The sequence below is a fragment of the Sinohyriopsis cumingii genome, chromosome 5, assembly GCF_028554795.1.
Source record: "Sinohyriopsis cumingii isolate HCF-2022 chromosome 5, ASM2855479v2, whole genome shotgun sequence".
Classification (NCBI taxonomy): Eukaryota; Metazoa; Mollusca; class Bivalvia; order Unionida; family Unionidae; genus Sinohyriopsis; species Sinohyriopsis cumingii.
The window spans coordinates 85,923,497-85,941,965 of NC_142965.1; the positions used below are offsets into that span (position 1 = coordinate 85,923,497).

The window sequence follows — 18,469 nt, forward strand, 5'->3', positions numbered from 1 at the left end:
AAAAGAAGTTTTTGAACTTAATGATGTCCATATCCCCATAACATCAATTCTGATAAATATTTCGCAGAGTATGTGTATCAACTCCATTAAACACAACTAAAATATTGCAGTTATCTCTGATCACTTTAGGTATTTGTGTATATCTCTGAGTAACATAAATCAAATCAGTATTTTTATGATCGAGGATCATGCAAATTAATCGTGATAAATCCGTGTGGAGTATATTGTGATGTTGAAAAGAAGATTTTGAACTTAATCATGTCCATATATCCTGAACACCAGGTCTGATGAATATTTCGAAGAGTATGTGTTTCGACCTCATTAAAAACAACTAAAATATTACAGTTACCTCTGATCAATTTAGGTATTTGTGTATATTGCCTGGTAACATAAATCACGTCTGTGTGTTTATGTCTGCCTCGAAAAAATATTCTTGCAGGATTTGATTGTTTGTTCAGCATTACATCGTCGTATACCACGAGATTATTAATAAATCTATCGAGGTCATCTACAGTCTGGGTTTCATCAATATTGGTGATAAAATCAATAATATCATTACCATCTTCTTCCAACAATATTGCATTGTCATTGAAATCTTCAAGTACATAATAACATCTCTCATCATCAACTGACGAAGCTACTAAATACAACGAATCCCATTTGAGCCATATCATTATCAGATTAAGTAATAATTGCGTCTTACCAGACCCAAATGGACCTATGATAATTACTCTGATAGAAATTGGTAGCGCTAGATGATGTTTTACTGGCTGTCGCTTTCGTGTCGCTGAGAAATCACTGACATCCATGTTATACAAATATAATAAATAATATGGATTTATATTGTGTTCGATGTAGAGCATCCACCCCCCACCAGTGGATTAACAACAATAATAACAAAATTAAATAGCGTGCACTTACAGGCAAGTTTTGAAATGTGGTACAAATAAATACAAATTTATTTCGTCTCGTATGAAGACAGGTGGTGATATCGCTACTTCATTAGGAAAATTACCAAGTTCTCCATGGGCTAAATACCCAGGAGAAACACATCTTCCAGGATATAATTATTGTGGTCCTGGAACCCGACTTGATATCCGACTTGACGAGCGAGATCAACCAAGACCTGGAGAGTATCCAATAACTTGATCAAGCATGACACGTTCACGATGTAGCCTATAAAAATCCAGATCTGCAACAACGACATATTGCAGATGTGAAGTTGATCAATTCGTTAAATACCATTAAAAAAATATCTTTCAGAGAATCATTAGCTAATTGGTTGGTAACATCTGCGATGAAAGGAAAAACTAGTATTAGGGGCTGAAAATTAATCATCCGATTATTAAATAGTGGAATCGATTTATTATAGCCCCAGAGGATATTGGAAAGGTAAAACAGCTATTGGTAAACTTGCTGATGCAGAAAAATTCACAAGTTATGTTGCTGGAAAATGGTTAGCACGACAGGCAATATAGCACATTATCTACCACCATCTAAACTAATCAAGTACGCACATTTTGATGTCAGCACTCCTAATCAAGTTCATCAAGAAGATATTTTGTTTTTACCACACGATACTTTTAAAATTGGTAGACGTCACTCATGTACATACAAATACGCGTTAACTGTCGTTGATGTTGCAAGTATATATAAGGAAGCAGAGCCGTTATCAGCTAAAATAGCAGCTGAAGTTGTATCTGCTTTGAACAATATATCAACGAGAACTCTTGCCATAGCCACATTTATTACAGATTGATCCTGGCAATGAATTGATTGGTGCAGTATTATCTTTGACCAAAAAAACATAATGTGAAAATTACACGAGGACATACCGCAATTCATCGTGGTCAGGCAATTGTTGAACGATTTAATCGAACACTTGCTGAGCGGTTATTTGGATATCAATATGCGAAGGAAATAATTCAGAAAAATATAAGATTCCGGGAATGGGTTGCCAGATTACCAAGTGTAATAACTGAATTAAATAATCCAATTAATAGTGCAATCTCTACGAAACCCATTAATGAAATTACACAAAAACATGTACCAATACAACGACATCACTTTTCAAAACATCCGGTACTAGGTAATGTTATTGTAAGATATTTCTATGAAACTGGTGAACTTAAAGGTGGTACAAAAAGAGCGACTGATCCTATTTGGAGTATTACGACACATAACATTTCTAGCGTGATACTATTTACGGGTAGACCTGCAATCTACAGATTAGATTCAGCTGCCCCTCAACGTGGATTTGTACGTGAACAATTACAAGTAATTCCAGAAGACACATAATTGCCAACGCATTCACTTTTGTAACCTAGCACCTCGACGTTGATTTTATTCAAGACAGGTCAGCATCGCATTTTCGCGTGTATGACCAAGACTACTATTAATTCTATCTACGGTAAATTGTCTTGGATTATTATTTGAATACCGCCACAACATTACTGTGTTACAGCTCGCACAATGATTATTCTGTCGTTGTTTCAATGTCGTGTTAAATTCAGCACGAATGTTTCTTTCTAGCAAAATGAACAGCAACTGACCTAACGGTTAAACAATTACTCAATAATTGTTCAGCATCTTTATGGGTATATTACAACGCAAGATTCTTCATTTCTTCCTGGAGATATTCTGTGCGATAAATATCTCCATTAGGCCGTACATTACCTGAACTTTGAAACAGCCACACGGATACAGTATCATTTTTACTTATTTCGTTAATAAAATCAAAAAGATCTCCTAGATAAAATTTTACAATTCGATTTCGTGAAAATATTGCTACCAAATGAGTCCACGCATGTGCATTCTGATCAATAATTTCACTTGAAGCTCCTTTCGATTTATAGTTTGATTCGTGTGTTTACTCAATATATATAATGATTCAAACAAAGAATAAATGCAAATGGCTTATGATAGGCTATACAACTCCTTGTAACAAAGCTTGCGTACACGAATTCTGTGGACTTCACTTACAAAGCGTACGGACAGAGAGTTTGGGACCTAAATCGTGTTTGAAATATTCTATTCGGGTTAGAGGAAAAACACATTTGTGTGTGCAACGTGATTCAAAAAAATACAGAGAAGTGAAAAGATAATATGATAAAAAGTAACACTTATAATGACAAAGTTATAAGAAATGCTGAGGATTATATCGTTAGATTTTCAAAGCAATCAATTAGACAATTTTTTATTAGACAAATCATATTATATATAAATGGAGCAAAAATAATTTGTGACATCCTATCATCAAGAATTACCAGGAATCTCGTGATGATGTAATCAGGAACTATCACCTAAAACAACCTAGTCGGTTTTGTCAATTATACTGGTTATCTCATATTCAGTATCGGGGAGAAAAAATATATCTTTGTCAGTAATTCGTGTACGAATGTTTCAGAGGTGGGAATAAAAGACGGTCTTGTGATCAATCATATTCATAGAGAAAAATTCAATAACCCTGTAGATAATTTACAAGCCATTACTCATAACCAAAATTGGAAATTTGGAAATATTGGCCGTAGTAGTAAGATCGTGAGAGTAGTTGTATTACAAATGTAGAAACGATTGAAGAAATAATATTTCAATTAATGAATGCAGCTGGCAAATGTTTGGACATTTGAATGCCTTTGGTTCAGAGAGTCGCAAATAATGTTATCAGACGTGCTTTGTCTAAGAAATATAAACAAAATATCATTTTTCATTATTGTTGAAAGGAGATAACTCTTTCAAGCTAAAATTCTCTCTGGAAGAGTAATTCAGTAGTTACATTGCTTGTTGCTACGTAATTGACTGCAAGAAGGGAGATAATTATATTGCATATCTTTCTCCGATAGAGATTTTTTATCGTAGTAACTAATTATTAACCATCTGTGTGATAATTAATATCGGTGGAATAACATAAATTTATAATAGTACAAATTAGTAGAAGGATATTTGTACTTTCTAATTTTTTGACAAAACCTATGCCGAAAACAGGTCACACAAGCCCCGCTTTTAATCAATACAATTCAGTTATTTCTAGATCTTTCTGTTATGCAGAAATATATGTATTTTAAATCTGACTTTGTCAGAGCCAAATACACACACACACACACACACACACACACACACACATATATATATATATATATATATATATATATATATATATATATATATATATATATATATATATATATATATATATATATATATATATTGATGACTGTGGCTATAATCGCGATTTTTAAATAAGTGAGGGCTCCAAAAGCCCTGAAATTTTCATGTACACCTCCTCAGCACGTCAAACAATGTGGCGAGTGCGTTTTGCACTCTCTCCTGGCTTTGCTAATGAGGGTTGTACATGAAATTGAAAAGCCTAGACAACCCACTGAATATCTAAAAGTTAGCTTTGTTTAGGGATTCGCTGTGTGTGTGTATGTGCCTGTGTGTGTGTGTGCGTGCGTGTATGTCTATGTGTGAGAGCGATGTCTATGCAGTTTGGAGCCCTCTAAAATTAAATGTGATGTCAGCTCTAACTCTCACTGAAGAGTACCCCACACAAAACCATTCAGAAAGAATGTCAGCCAAAAAGAATGCCACGTGGGGTGCCTAGTAGATCATAAGAAAGATCTCACAAAAGGACCCAGTCGAAGGCACAAAGGCTAATATGAATAGACCCCAAGAATGATAGCCGCTCGTCATGCTGCAGTTGATATTTTTGGAAAAAGTGCATTTTTATATATTAAATAATAAATTACGAAAATATTAATGATATTATTTCTGCAAAAGATCAGGAATAGGAAACGAAAACAATTATTAACACGCGCGTGAGGCAATTGAAAATGTTTACGTTAGAAAACAATGTGAAAGTGAACGTAGTATAGGGGATTTTGAAAGTGAAAGGAGTGATGAGAATGAAAATTATGGCAACTGGGATCGAGGTTAATTATCCTTTGACTTTATTCTACCTAAGAAACAAAAATCGACTTGCACATTTTTTTCCCCCGATAATTTGAATATGTTCATTAAATCTTTAAGATTTTACTTAGAGATTAATATTCAGACTTTCATTTCTTAAATCAATTAAATGTCCGGTCTGGTCAGTAAGTTTGAAATTTATTCTTGATAATAACGGATTATGACATCGGAAATATAACAGATTAATGGGTTCATGTACGATCAAATATCCAGGGAGTACTTGAGATGTAAATGTACATAAAATATTTCCTTGCTGAGCCTGACTAGATTTTTCAAGATCTATTTGATTGCTGCCATCATTTACATCATATACAAGATTGACTGAGACTGTTGATGTGATATATACAATTCCTGGTGAAATATGTCTGCCGCCTCCGTATGAATCAGTGTTATGTTTAAAAATATTTGCTGGTGCGGCTTTTTTCTCAATGATTCAACACATTTTGAAACGTTTTCATTGATAAGATCGCTGACTGTTTTTTTTTAGCCAATCCGTGGAAAGTATTGGTATTACAAATTCTAATAGATCTGCTTTTGTATAATGATCAAGAAATATTTTGTTTAATGTAGTATTAAATGTAATACATTTTGGTGTTCCTCCACTTAATTCATCAAACATCATCTCTTCAACAATGAGCCTGTTGACATATTCAAGATCTGATATAACTTGATTTAGATGTATTGTTTCGACGATTTGTTGTTTTACATCGTTATTATAGTATTGCGTGATATTATAAAAAGTTTTCGTAGATCACCTAGTACACTTATGTATTCAGGTTTAGTATCGTTAGAAAAATGTCTGAGAAATATGTCTTCATTGATAACTGGAAGGAAGGTTTCCTCTGCAAAATCATATATTGTTCTTGCTAATTTATGACGTTTTTTACCATCAGATCTAGTTAAATAAAATTCAGGACGAGAAGGATTATGTCCTCTTATTCGTCCTATCGTAATCCATGGGTATTCTTTTCGATAGTCTGGAAGATTTATAAATATTTTCTTAACAGTGAGGGAAAAAAAATCAAATTTTGGTTCTGGAAGTCCTTGATATTCGGATGGAATTTCAGGCCATCCTAACACAGATATGATTAATGATTGATAAATATCTGAAACGTAATCTGGTGAAATTATTTCTATCGCAGTCTATAAAGTTGGTTCATGAACGATAGAAGTAATTTCTTTATTCTTTTCCAGTTATAGATTTGATCCTGCGGTGGAATTCATCAATGATTTGTTCGACTTGATAATTACCTGTAGGTATACTCACAACTTGCAAATCGGGAGTTCCATCTGGTTTATTTTTATTTGCAAATACTAGTGAATTATTTGCAGGCAATCCACGAAATGATTTTGATCTGATATTTAGCTAGCTGTAATATATTCGTAATTGTGTTATTTCTTTCGCTGAAATTGCAGTTGGAAAGTTAACACTAAATTCTGGATTAGTTGTGCTCACTGATATCAGCGCAGTTTTGGACGGAGTTCTTATTAAGTAGCCGAAGTAGCTCGTTCGAAGTTAACATTCTTATTAACTCCTGATTATCTAAATCAGGCGTAGATTCTATCAAAGTCATTACTTCATTGTACATTTTAATCATCTCCGTGAAATCAAAGTCTTATATTTTCCCATCACTAAGGCTTGTTGATAATAACGAGGACACTATGGAGTATGCTAACGCCGTTGTGTGTAATTTTATTATATAATCATGCAATTTTGCACTTGTGCATGTACATATATTTTGCGCGATATAAAGAAGGCCAGCAGTTGTTGTTGCAGCTGAAACAGATTGTTACAACTGCTGGTGCCAACACTAGCGATGGTGTCATTGCTGATGATAATACACCGGTTCCAGCGATAACAGCAGACACCGAAAATATAATTATGACAACGACAACTACACGTTTGTGAATTTTTTTTTTCCTTTTACTGTATACATGTCAATGATATGTTTTAGTTTTATTTGCCATTCACGTACTTGACTGTATCTAAAACGTTGAACGTTGATTGGGGAGCTCATTATGTTTTAAGCAGGTGGTAATTTGGCAACTAATTCAAGACACCAATATTACAACACGGGTTTATTTTTTCTTCGGGTTTCACCACGAATATTTCCTCGTCATTTTGAGCCTTCATGACTAATACACATCCACTAAACACGTTAATTGGATAGCGCGGTATAGTGGTGGATATCGTAAATGTCGTAGTACGAAGTGCTGATAACCTGTATAACCCGGTAGCCTTAGTGCGATTTTTAATAGATGTATTAAGTGGTGACATAATGCTGATCCAGATGTTACCGTATATACTACACGATCGGTAATTGTTTTTATATCAGAGAGCTTAATGTCAATATCTGGCGGATTCCCCCCCCCAAAAAAAAAAAAAAAAATTGTTAATGGCTCTATTTATGTTTCTACGAAAATTTTTAAACTCTTGCACATGATTGGAATATTCAGATCTAAATGTGGCCATTCCATCATTGATTGTCATTAATGAGTTCATCGTCGGAATCTTGCTATCATCAACATATTTCTTTGTTGTAGCGTCATCGCTTGCTTCTGGTTCTCCAAGACCAGTAATTTTATTATTAGTCATATTAAGAGAACCAGTCAGTGTGTCACCTGCGGTTAATAAACGATCATTGGTCTCAGTTCTGATTATGTTGTTGTTGCTGTCTACATATCTTTTTGTTGCCACGTCTTCGTCTGATGTTTTTTCTCTCATATTAATAACATATTGCATTGTTACTCATATTGAGACCGCCGTACATAATATCTCCAATTCTTCTGATACGTCCAGCAATTTCTCCCATGGCTGATATAATTGTTTCATCTTATTTTTTAATTTTACCTTTTTTAGTAAACACTACTACGTTATCGTCTGTTGTATCTGGAACCCGCAGAATAATATCTGTCAACGGGATATTACTGTCTTTAATCGTCCTTGTTTATACTGAAAAAACAACGACTTCATTTTGGTCCACATTTGCAAGACTCAAAAGATTAGCGAGTTCATCCTTATCCTCGTCAAGGATTACATATTTAGATAAGTCGCCTAGCTGAGTCCTACTCGGGCGAGAAGATCTTCCGCAAATAGCTACCATTATACTTTAAACTCTGTTTAAAACGATTAGCGGCTACTTGTATACTCGTGTAAGTCTTTATGAGGTAGTAATGTTGCTGATGACACAGCGTCGAGTACAGCAATTACGTCACGCCCGCATATTGGCGGATCGGTCATTGTTCGTGTTGGCAATGTTGAATACCAGACTGGAGTTTGTATTGTGTTTACTTGATTTAAAATTTATTTTGGTGGAGCCAGTCCATACGATTGAAAACAAATAATTCCACTCTATCAATATCATATGCCACCCAATGAGTTCCAGGACCAGAATTAGTATCGAAATTAATAATACCAGTTCCAACATTATTTGGTAGTTCTTGTAATTGATCACGCATAAAAACACCTCTAATATGTTTGATATTTAATTTTTTAGCAGCATCATGTAATTCAAAATTTGACGTTGAACGTATTAACGAAGTGTTCCTGGAAATCTAAAACCTTTTTCGTATCCATAAGTAGTTCCTGGAAGTCTTAGACCTTTCCCTAATTTTTAAAATCCCTTTCCTCTTACTTTATTTATTGCTAAGTCAGCACGTTTACCAGCAGAGGCTCCAGCAGCACCAAGTGCAACTGTTTTTGCAATAGTAGAGCAGCAGCAGCTAATAAGGCTGGTATAGCCGTGAGAAAATATTCCGCCAGTTTTAATCGAGTCTTTAACAGCACCAGCAGAAAGATTGAGTTTAACGCTTGGTTTTAATTAATTGGCGCTATTGAAATGTCTGCTTTTTGACGTTCTGACAACGATAGTTTTGTTTTGACCACCTGTGATCTGATCTGTTTTCGTGATATTTTTATTCCATATTTCTTTGCTGAATTTCATTGAAGCTTTTTAATCTGGCCAGGAGTCAGAATGACACTAACATGATGATATGACATTTATACATATCATGAGCGATTTAATTACTTTATGTGTTATGTTTTTTTACTGGGGCTTCAATAACTCTCTTTCGTCCATCAAGACCTTCAAGTAACATTGCTTAATCGCTGAGTATAACAGCAACTGCTCTGTAACCATCAGCGGGCAGTTGAGCTACACGAGCTCGGAAGCGTATGTCAACGACTGATTGTCTGAACAATTTCAAATGTTCCACTGAAAGGTAATATATTGGAAATAATGTGAAATCTCGGTGAGATATCTGCAAACCAGTGTCAGCAGTTTGATCATGCCCCATACATGTCATCAACCGCTGATAAGCACGTGCAACATGATTTTGATTAAACAAAACTTCTTCAGAAGGTTCTTGATGTCCGTTTATCCTCAAAGCAACTTCAGAATCTCCAAGTGTGTCAAATACCATTAGATTTCTTTCCTGTGAATCTTTTCTAGCATTTTCCTAAAAAGCAATAAATATATGTCTTGGTGCAAAAACTTAAACCTGTGTTGCTATTTGCCATGTAAATAAACCAGCCTCATTACTTTGAACGCTATCTGTTGTCATTCTCAAGCACGATGACAATGATTTACCACCTGAATTCATAAAGGCAAGTAGATTTTCTTCTTCAGCAATCGATGGCGTCATTACCGGCATCCACAGTGACATTTTTGTTAGTATTCATTTACCAACAACAACTCCTTTGGATCGGCAGATTACATTATTGTCAGTGGCTTTTCTTAGAAGAACCACAGTGTGTTTTGCCTCAAATATAAACTTTCTAACATTTCTGCAAAATCGAAAATTATGTGATAGTGGAATCACACATGAAAAATTTTCTTTTCAATTTAACATTGATGTACATGAGGCAAATCCTAAGTTGAAATTTTCGTTCATCGATGCAACTTCAGCTCCAGCTGCATTTAGTCTCACGCTGCTACTCTCGGGACGATCAGTGGTATCCTTTGCAAACACCACTGACGGACCATTTGACCTCAACTAATCACCGCTGTATCTTGCCAGACCCAATATCGTCGTAGCAATATCAACATTTTCGAGACACGATTCAATATTGTTTCCATCAAACATGTATAGTTAGTTGGCATCCGTTAGTTTCGAGAGACGATGGAACTTAGCCCATGAGAGATGTCCCGGTTGGTGGTTGTGCAGCGTCTGCTGTGGCTAAGTAGTCCAATGCGGGAGTGGCAGACCCTGCTGAACTTGCTGCACTTGAAGGTTGTGTCAGGTGGTGGTTGAAGCTGCTTCTTCTTCCTCTGCGATCGTCTTTCATCAGCTAGCAAGCGTTGCTTGTCCTCTCCGGCTTTCAGACCAGTGATCAGAGCATGCCGCCAGCCTGATCTGTCTAGAGCGAGCTCTTCCCAGGTGTTGACATCAATATCAAGGGACTTCATGTCATGCTTACAGACATCCTTGAAGCGGAGATGTGGCCGTCCGATCGACCTTTTGCCAGAGGCGAGTTCCGAATAAAGAATGTCTTTGGGGATCCGTCCGTCAACCATCCGACGTACATGGCCCAGCCATCTGATGCGGAGTTGGCGGAGGAGTGTGATCATGCTGGGAATCTTGGCACGCTCGAGCACCTCGTTGTTTGTTACTCGATCGCTCCAGGTGATCCCGAGTATGCGTCGGAGGCATCGCATGTGAAAGGCGCTCAGTCTTTTCTCTTTTGAGGCGTACAGAGTCCAGGTTTCACTGGCATACATGAGAGTGCTTAGCACGCATGCACGGTACACGGTGATCTTATTGTTCATGGTCAGCATGCTGTTGTTCCACACTCTCTGCGACAACCTGGAGAGAGTTGTTGATGTCTTTCCGATCCGCTTGTTGAGCTCAGCATCGAGCGAGAGGTTGCTGGTGATGGTAGAGCCGAGATACATGAACTGACTCACCACCTCAAGTTCGTAGTTGTTGATGATGATGCTTGTGGGTCCGCGTCCTGAACCATCACGTTTGTTTTCTTTAGGATTATGGTTAACCCAAACTCATCACATGCTTTAACGAAGCGGGGCATCAGGCGCTGAAGCTCAGCTTCTGTGTGGGTGGCTAGAGCAGCATCGTCTGCATAAAAAGGATGTCCCTGATGGTTGCTTCAGGCACTTTACTCTTTGCCTTTAGTCGTGCCAGGTTAAACAGTCTGCCGTCTGATCCTGTGCGCAGGTAAATCCCTTCTGTGGACGTCCCAAAGGCATGCTTGAGCAGGACTGCGAAGAAGATGCCGAAGAGCGTGCGGGCAAGGACACAGCCCTGTTTAACTCCACTGCGGATGTCAAAGGGGTCGGAAATTGAGCCATCGTACTGCACTGTGCCCTTCATGTCATCGTGGAAGGACTGGATCATGCTTAGCAGCTTTGGAGGGCAACCAATTTTCGCCAGGATTGTGAAGAGTCCGTCTCTGCTGATCAGATCGAATGCCTTGGTGAGGTCTATAAATGCCAGGAAGAGGGGTCTGTGTTGTTCTCTGCATTTGTCCTGCAGTTGCCTGACAGAGAAGATCATGTCGATTGTGGACCTCTCTGCGAGGAACCCGCACTGCGACTCTGGGTAAACTGTCAGCAATGGTCTGCAGTCTGTTCAGGATGACGCGTGCGAAAACTTTACCCACGATACTGAGAAGTATATGCCCCTGTAGTTGTTGCAGTCGCTTCTGTCGCCCTTGTTCTTGTACAGGGTTATGATGTTAGCATCTCTCATGTCCTGAGGCACTGGCCCCTCGTCCCAGCACTGGCAGAGGAGGTCGTGCAGGTGTGTGAGAAGCACGCTACATCCACACTTGATGAGTTCTGCTGTGATGCCATCCTTCCCTGGGGCTTTACCTAGGGACAGTTTCTCTAAGGCCTTCTTTAGTTCGTCTACAGTAGGTTCCTCGTCCAGTTCGGCCATGAGAGGGAGGTTTTCAATGGCGTTGAGGGCATCATTGTTCACGTGGTTCTCTTTGGAGTACAGTTCGGAGTAGTATTCCACCCAACGTTCCATCTGCTTGCCCTTGTTGTGGATGGTATCGCCTGTGGCAGACTTCAGTGGTGCTGTCAGTTTCTTCGTGGGACCCATTGCTTTCTTTATGCTGCTGACTGGATACTCTGACAGAGCTGAAGCCAGTATTCATTGGCACACTGCCGTGCTAATCTCTGCACTTTGCTTCTGGTAGAACTGTATGCCTGTAGTGTCTTCTGAGCGGGGGATTACTTGTATTGCAGGTGAGCACTGCGACGCTCTTCTATGGCTGGCATGAGTGTAGCAGAGTTAGCCTCAAACCAGTCATTGTTCTTTGATTTCTTCTTACCAAAGATCCGTGTGGCTGTGCTGTATACAGTCTCTCTGATGTAATCCCATCTTTCTTTGGCACTGGCGTTGGGGGTTTCTGAGTTAAACGTCTTCGAAAGAGCATATGTGAATTCCTCAGCCTTGTCTGGATATAATGTCTTGCTCACATCAATGCGTGGTTGACCCTCTCGCCTAGAGCGGTGGATCTTCTTTGGCTGAAGCTTAATTTTGCAGCACACCAGCGAGTGGTCGGTGTCGCCGTCAGCACTGTGGAAGGTACGGGTATGAAGCACACCCTTCATGGCTGACCGTCTTGTAATGATCAAGTCCAGCTGGTGCCAGTGTTTAGACCGGGGATGCCTCCAACACCCTTTTGAACTGTGGCTTTGTCTGAAAGAATGAATTGGTGATGCTGAGTTCGTGGTACGAGCACATCTCTAGAAGGCGCTGTCCATTCTCATTCATCTTCCCAACGCCAAACTTGCCAAGGCAGGAGGGCCAAGAGTCATGATCGGCACCCACCCTAGCATTGAAGTCGCCCAGCAAAATCAGGTTCTCTTCCTTGGGAATTTTGTCGATGAGCGAGTTTAACTCATCATAAAACTCATCCTTGGTATCTGTGGCGGATCTTAGTGTGGGAGCGTAAACACTGATCAGGTTGACAGGCCCGTTTGTGGTGTGGAGGCGAAGGGATAGCAGTCTTTCATTTCCTTGCTGGCAGGGTTCTATCATTCCCAGCAGAGCGTTCCTGACAGCGAATCCAACACCAAACTCTCTGGCTTCATCTGCACTCTTTCCTTGCCAGAAGAATGTGTAGTTCTTTTCTCTGAGGGACCCAGGATCTGGTAGTCGTTTCTCCTGTAGTGAGACGATGTCGACCTGGAGCCTTGCAAGTTCGTCGTTGATGACTGAAGTCTTACGAACATCACTGATTGTCTGGAGATCAACTGAAAGCCCAGTCAGCATGGTCCGGACATTCCAGGTACCTAGCTTGAGGATTGAAATCTTCTTTTTTATTTTTATTTTGTTATTTGTTGGTGCAGTAGTTGCAGTCCGCTTGTCAGGCACTCGCGTACCTTAAGCCTTACGCACCCAGCAAAGCAGGCGAACTGTGGCGGGACGGCACCTTTCTGGCTTGGGGCTGCCCAGTTTGAGGCGGGCGGTAGCTGTCCAGTGAAACATGTTGGTCTCTCCCACCGTCAGAAGCAACCCCTGGCGTCTGGCTCTACGCCAATCGAGCGGTGACTTATAACCGGTAAACTGCTGCTTCCCGTGTTGTGTCGACGCTATGGAGCGAAGCTGGAGGGTCCTCTCCAGGGCACAAGCCTGGGCAGGGTGATATGGAGAATCAACTGTTGCCCATGCAGCTGATCCCCCCTCTCCACGCAGCTGATGGATCCAAGGGAAAGGACAAGCCGATACGTCATGGCACCAGCTGCGTCGCAGGAGTTGCCGAGATGACACTGAAATCAATGCCAAGTCGCCTTAGGGACTCCGACTCCGGATTTTCTGTTGGGGTTTACTCCCTTAGCCTTTCCCCTGAGAGGGTATAGTCGCAAGGCAGCGAAGGTTTGAAATCGGAGTTTACCTTCTCCTAGATGGGCGACAACCCAAGGTTAACGAGCCCCATCTGCCCGAAGCATCTGGTTTTGAGGCGCCAGAAGCTCGCCTGTCATTCCTTCTCCAGTCAGTTTAAACAGGTTCCGCCACTCGTGAAGGTCTGGAGCTGGATTTGGTTGTCAGAGGCTCTATCAGACGCAAGGCATTGGGAGATTTCCAAGGGAAGTGGGTGCTTATCTCCCACATCCGCCCCCGGCGATGACAACCCTTGAGACCCAAACATGTATACATCACTGTTAAAAAATGCTATGACGCCATTATTAACAAACCAGGTCGATCTAAATGTCCGTACGCTGTATCATCTGCTTTCAAAAGTCTATCTTCTACTTCGATAAATGCTTCAGCAGGTAAATAATATATGCCTGTATCTTGAACTTGTAATTTGTTTCTTCACCGTGCGTTAGGGACACCTGAGTCATCAAAATAATACTGATAATCGCGTATAGATTCATTTTTGAGAACTCGTACCTCCACATCAAACGCCGGATCGTATATACGCTTGAACATTTTATTATAATTGTTATCATCTAACACGAAGCCCTCTTACTACTATTAAACTTGCTGTTGTATTTTTGTCTTGTTCTGACTGGGGTATATTAGCCAACTCTGTTAATCTTGATTTGCAGCTTGATTTATTATTTTACTGATATTTGCAGGCATAATTTCAGTACTGGATAATTTTACTGGCTGTGATTTTCTTCGTACAAATCGAGCTAATCTTTATTTGATTGCTGAAAATGCGTTACCGGCAACATTACCAACAACACTGATACCTTTATCGCGAATATCGTCCATAGCTTTCATTGTTAATTGTTTTGCAATCTGTATTGCTTTTGGAGTTATTCTCCTAAATAAACATTGAGCAACATCACCAAGTCCATCTCTGTAAATCGCTTTGTACGTTGGCAATTGTGAACTTACTATCCTCACTATTACAGGCCCACGTTGAACACTGTGTTTAATCATTTTTGAAACTACATGTTGATTCATTGTTTTCAGTCGCTATAATAAAAGAAAATTCATTAATGAGAGAATGATAAACACTACGATCCATAACCTGCCTGTAAATATTCTTCTACAAATATCATATATTTCATTAATAATTTCTGGAGAATTATCTCATGCGCGGTTTCCTCCGATCAGAATTTATAATCGTTCAACATCGGAAAGAACACTGTCAGGTCAAGTTTCTAATCCCTTTCCGGTTTTTAGTTCAGGTTATTCAAGCAGTTGGGTATAAAAAGCTTCTTCTTGCTGTTGCAATTTTTTGTTTTTATATTCTTAATGCATCTTTAAATTGTTGAAAATGCAGTTTTCATTGCCCAGATTCATTAGTAGGATTGACACCAGAATTAACAAATTATATATTTTTAAGCTATTCATCTTTTGTCAGAGACTTATGTTCAGGTTTCAAATAATTACCTCGTTCTTCATATCTTGCAGCAATATCTGTTATTGTGTCTAATTCTCTTAATTTTCTAATTTATTCATAACCCTTAGATATAGATTTATTACTATCTTGAGTCAAGAGTTGTAGTCTTATTTGAATTTTTAGTTCATCTTGCTCAGAAAGTTGTAGCGGACAGGTCGTGGATGTGCTCGAGAAGATTTTAGTTGGGCAGGTTGTGACTGTGGTAATTGAGGAATTCGTTGTTTAGAAGGTAATGCTTGTTTTTGAATTACCTATAATTTTGATTCAGTGCCCTATGCAACTCTTTCAGTAACCTTTCTATCAGGTTTAAAAGATTGTTATTTTTCTTCTGCATATTCAGCTTGTGCTTCTTGACGTTCTTGCAGTTTTCGTTTAAGAGAGTCACGAGCAGGAAAATATATTCTGATTGCTTACAATCTTTCTCGAGCTAATCTACTAGTGTAAGATTCCATCATTGATATAATAATTATTTAATTACTCACACATTTATAACAGCAGATAATTTGAGACCGCAAATAAGTGTCACGGTTGGTAAACACTATTTTGAAAATCACAAACGACAAAGATAAAATAAAAAAACTAACCCAATAGGAGAAAAATATGGATTTAGTTAGAGGCTTCGGTTTGACGTTATTGACCTTTTGTTATCATTTTTCGTAGGAAGCTTTATTTTTCAAAAATGGACCATCCAGCAAGTGGTATGTTCACCCTATCTGCTGTTCCATTAGGAAACGCTATTTACTGCAGCTGTGGCCCATTAATTAAATTAATTAGGTCGCAATCGTTAGACTTGAATACCCAGCTGATCGTTTATTGTTTTACTGAAAACTCTTTTTTAGTTGCTTGTATCTCTAATTTCAAATTTTAAATAATTTTTGTTCCATGAAACCTATTTCAAGGTGTAAAAGCTTACAAAGTTGGCGAAACAGTTTTGTTCATCTAATAAGGTCACATGTACCTACATTTGTTTATAGAATTAAAACTAAGATATAAAGTGTTCCAAAATATCCTGAAAATTGCGATTATACATCTATCTGCTGGATTATAGTCTACTCTATATCACATTCACTGTTAATCAATAAATTATAATAATTAATAATTGTATGAAACCTGTCATATCAGACCGATCACCATATGCGACTAATATTGTAATGCATACGGAGCCTCACTACCGAGCGAATCAAAGACCCACGTGAACTTGCCTTGAAATCCATTATTTCTTCTATTTTGCAGAGAACTCAAGACAAGACAACAATCCCTGTCAATTGAAGAGGCTGTAAATGCGCGAATACCAAAAATAACTTTTATATAAACACTAAGGACCAAACTGTAACGTGACCCTAACTTTACACTTACATGGATTTCATTGGCTCACATGTTTGTGTCCCATCAGTAAGCCTTTCCAAGTCGTTGATTGGTACACCAAACCATGTACTACGAGACCCGACCCCAAGCACATAATACAAAGATTCATACCTCTCTCAAATTAATATACATGTATTCCTAAATATGTCCAGCGAATTTAAATTTAGAAATTAGAGAGGGTCCATTTTACGAAAATAGTGATGCTACCATAAAGTCTCGCGAATAATGTACACTCTGACGTCTACTCCTAACAGTTGACTAATTACTAGGTTTGAGAGATGCCTTCCCAACACCGTCATTAAAATCTTACAAATTTATTTACGGGGGCATACATATAATTAGCGCATACCCCAAGATTATTACAATATAAAGTATTCATTTGACATGCTTGTGATGAGATGGTGTGAATGAAATATGGGATCTGAAGATGTAGTCTACCTTTAAGATGGCTTTGCTCATAAGCAATTATTTTTAAACAGAAAACCAAAAGACCCATTTTTACACATAGTCATCTGTAAGATTCATAAATGGATGAAATCCATTCTCTAAAATTATATCAAAGTATTTTGCTCAAATCAGTTTGAAATATCTAATTCTTTGTGCAGTTCAGACAAAGTGAATAAAATTCGGCTTTACTCAACTTTTGCTAATCAAATGTATCATCTTGTCCTCAAAATTAAAACATGTTAGTAAATATGTGTCCTTATTCTTCAATATAGTTCTTTCTTTTATTTCTTCTTTTCTTGTTTTAGCTTATACAGACTCAACAAACCCGTCTCTAAACGTTCTTGGACTGCATCCTCTAAAATGTATGCATGCATACATGTGAGTATGCATAATGGCATGTCAGCGCAGTCCTTGCAATACAGCACCGATTCCAAGTTCAACAAATATGAGAGTTAAAAAAACTATCGTAGACAAATGCAAACATATAGTCCAACAAAATAAACATTTAAATAGTATTTTTAAATTCTCTCGGTAATAAATAACATATAATATTAAAGCAAAAGATAGATATAAAGAAGTGAAGACTGACAAAATAAGTGAAAAATTAGTGTCATAATTATTTTAAGAAGGAAAATATAACTTACTTGGGCATAAATCACTGTTGCATTTTCTTGTCTCTTTACTAACCCCAAGACAATCTGCCCCGTGCGGTACCCCTGTCTGGAAATGACAATTACGTGTTCGTAACTGATACCCTGTACCGCAGGTCTGGCTGCAATCGCTCCAGCTTGACCAAGCTACCCACACTCCATCCACTGAATCAAAGGAAAATTATCGGCACTAGTTCAGCTTTCAGACTACCGGGTCTTGATCTTAATTTATACAATGAGTGTTAGCATTTCCAGCATTCTATACTTAAATGAGATGCTGCTAAATCAGACTTTGCAAAGTGTCGGCGATTGCCTTGTCCACTAAAATAACCGTATCCAATGTTCATTTATAAAAAGAGAAGGCTTGGTGTAAGAATGAATTTCGACACTGTTGAAACGAAGCCAAAACAAAATATAACATTGAACATTGGACCAAATAGCAGTTTAATAATATCACATTTGTTGAAAACTGACACGATGTTAAGTCAGTTCTAAATGGTTTATATATGTCATGCTCTATATATGATCATAAGAACAATTCTAAAAGTCTATCAAGGAATTATAACATTAAAAAATTAAATTAAGTTGTTGTTGCTATATGTATATCTCATATACAAAGGCGTAGCAGTCCATAAGCAAAACCGAGAGAGAAAAGCCGGATACAATGAAATCTCCTTTTTGAAGATCAAGCAAAACGAGTACATATTAT

General features: G+C 38.2%; 1 protein-coding gene across 1 annotated transcript in view; it reads right to left on the minus strand.

Annotated features, from left to right (window-relative positions):
* The window catches only part of LOC149799666 (SCO-spondin-like), a 123,598-nt gene that overhangs the window by 72,276 nt on the left and 32,853 nt on the right, over positions 1-18,469 (minus strand). The window contains exon 14 of the mRNA XM_089959020.1: positions 17,755-17,925. Within this exon, the coding sequence (XP_089815146.1) occupies positions 17,755-17,925 (171 nt within the window). The remainder of the gene's footprint in view (positions 1-17,754; positions 17,926-18,469) is intronic.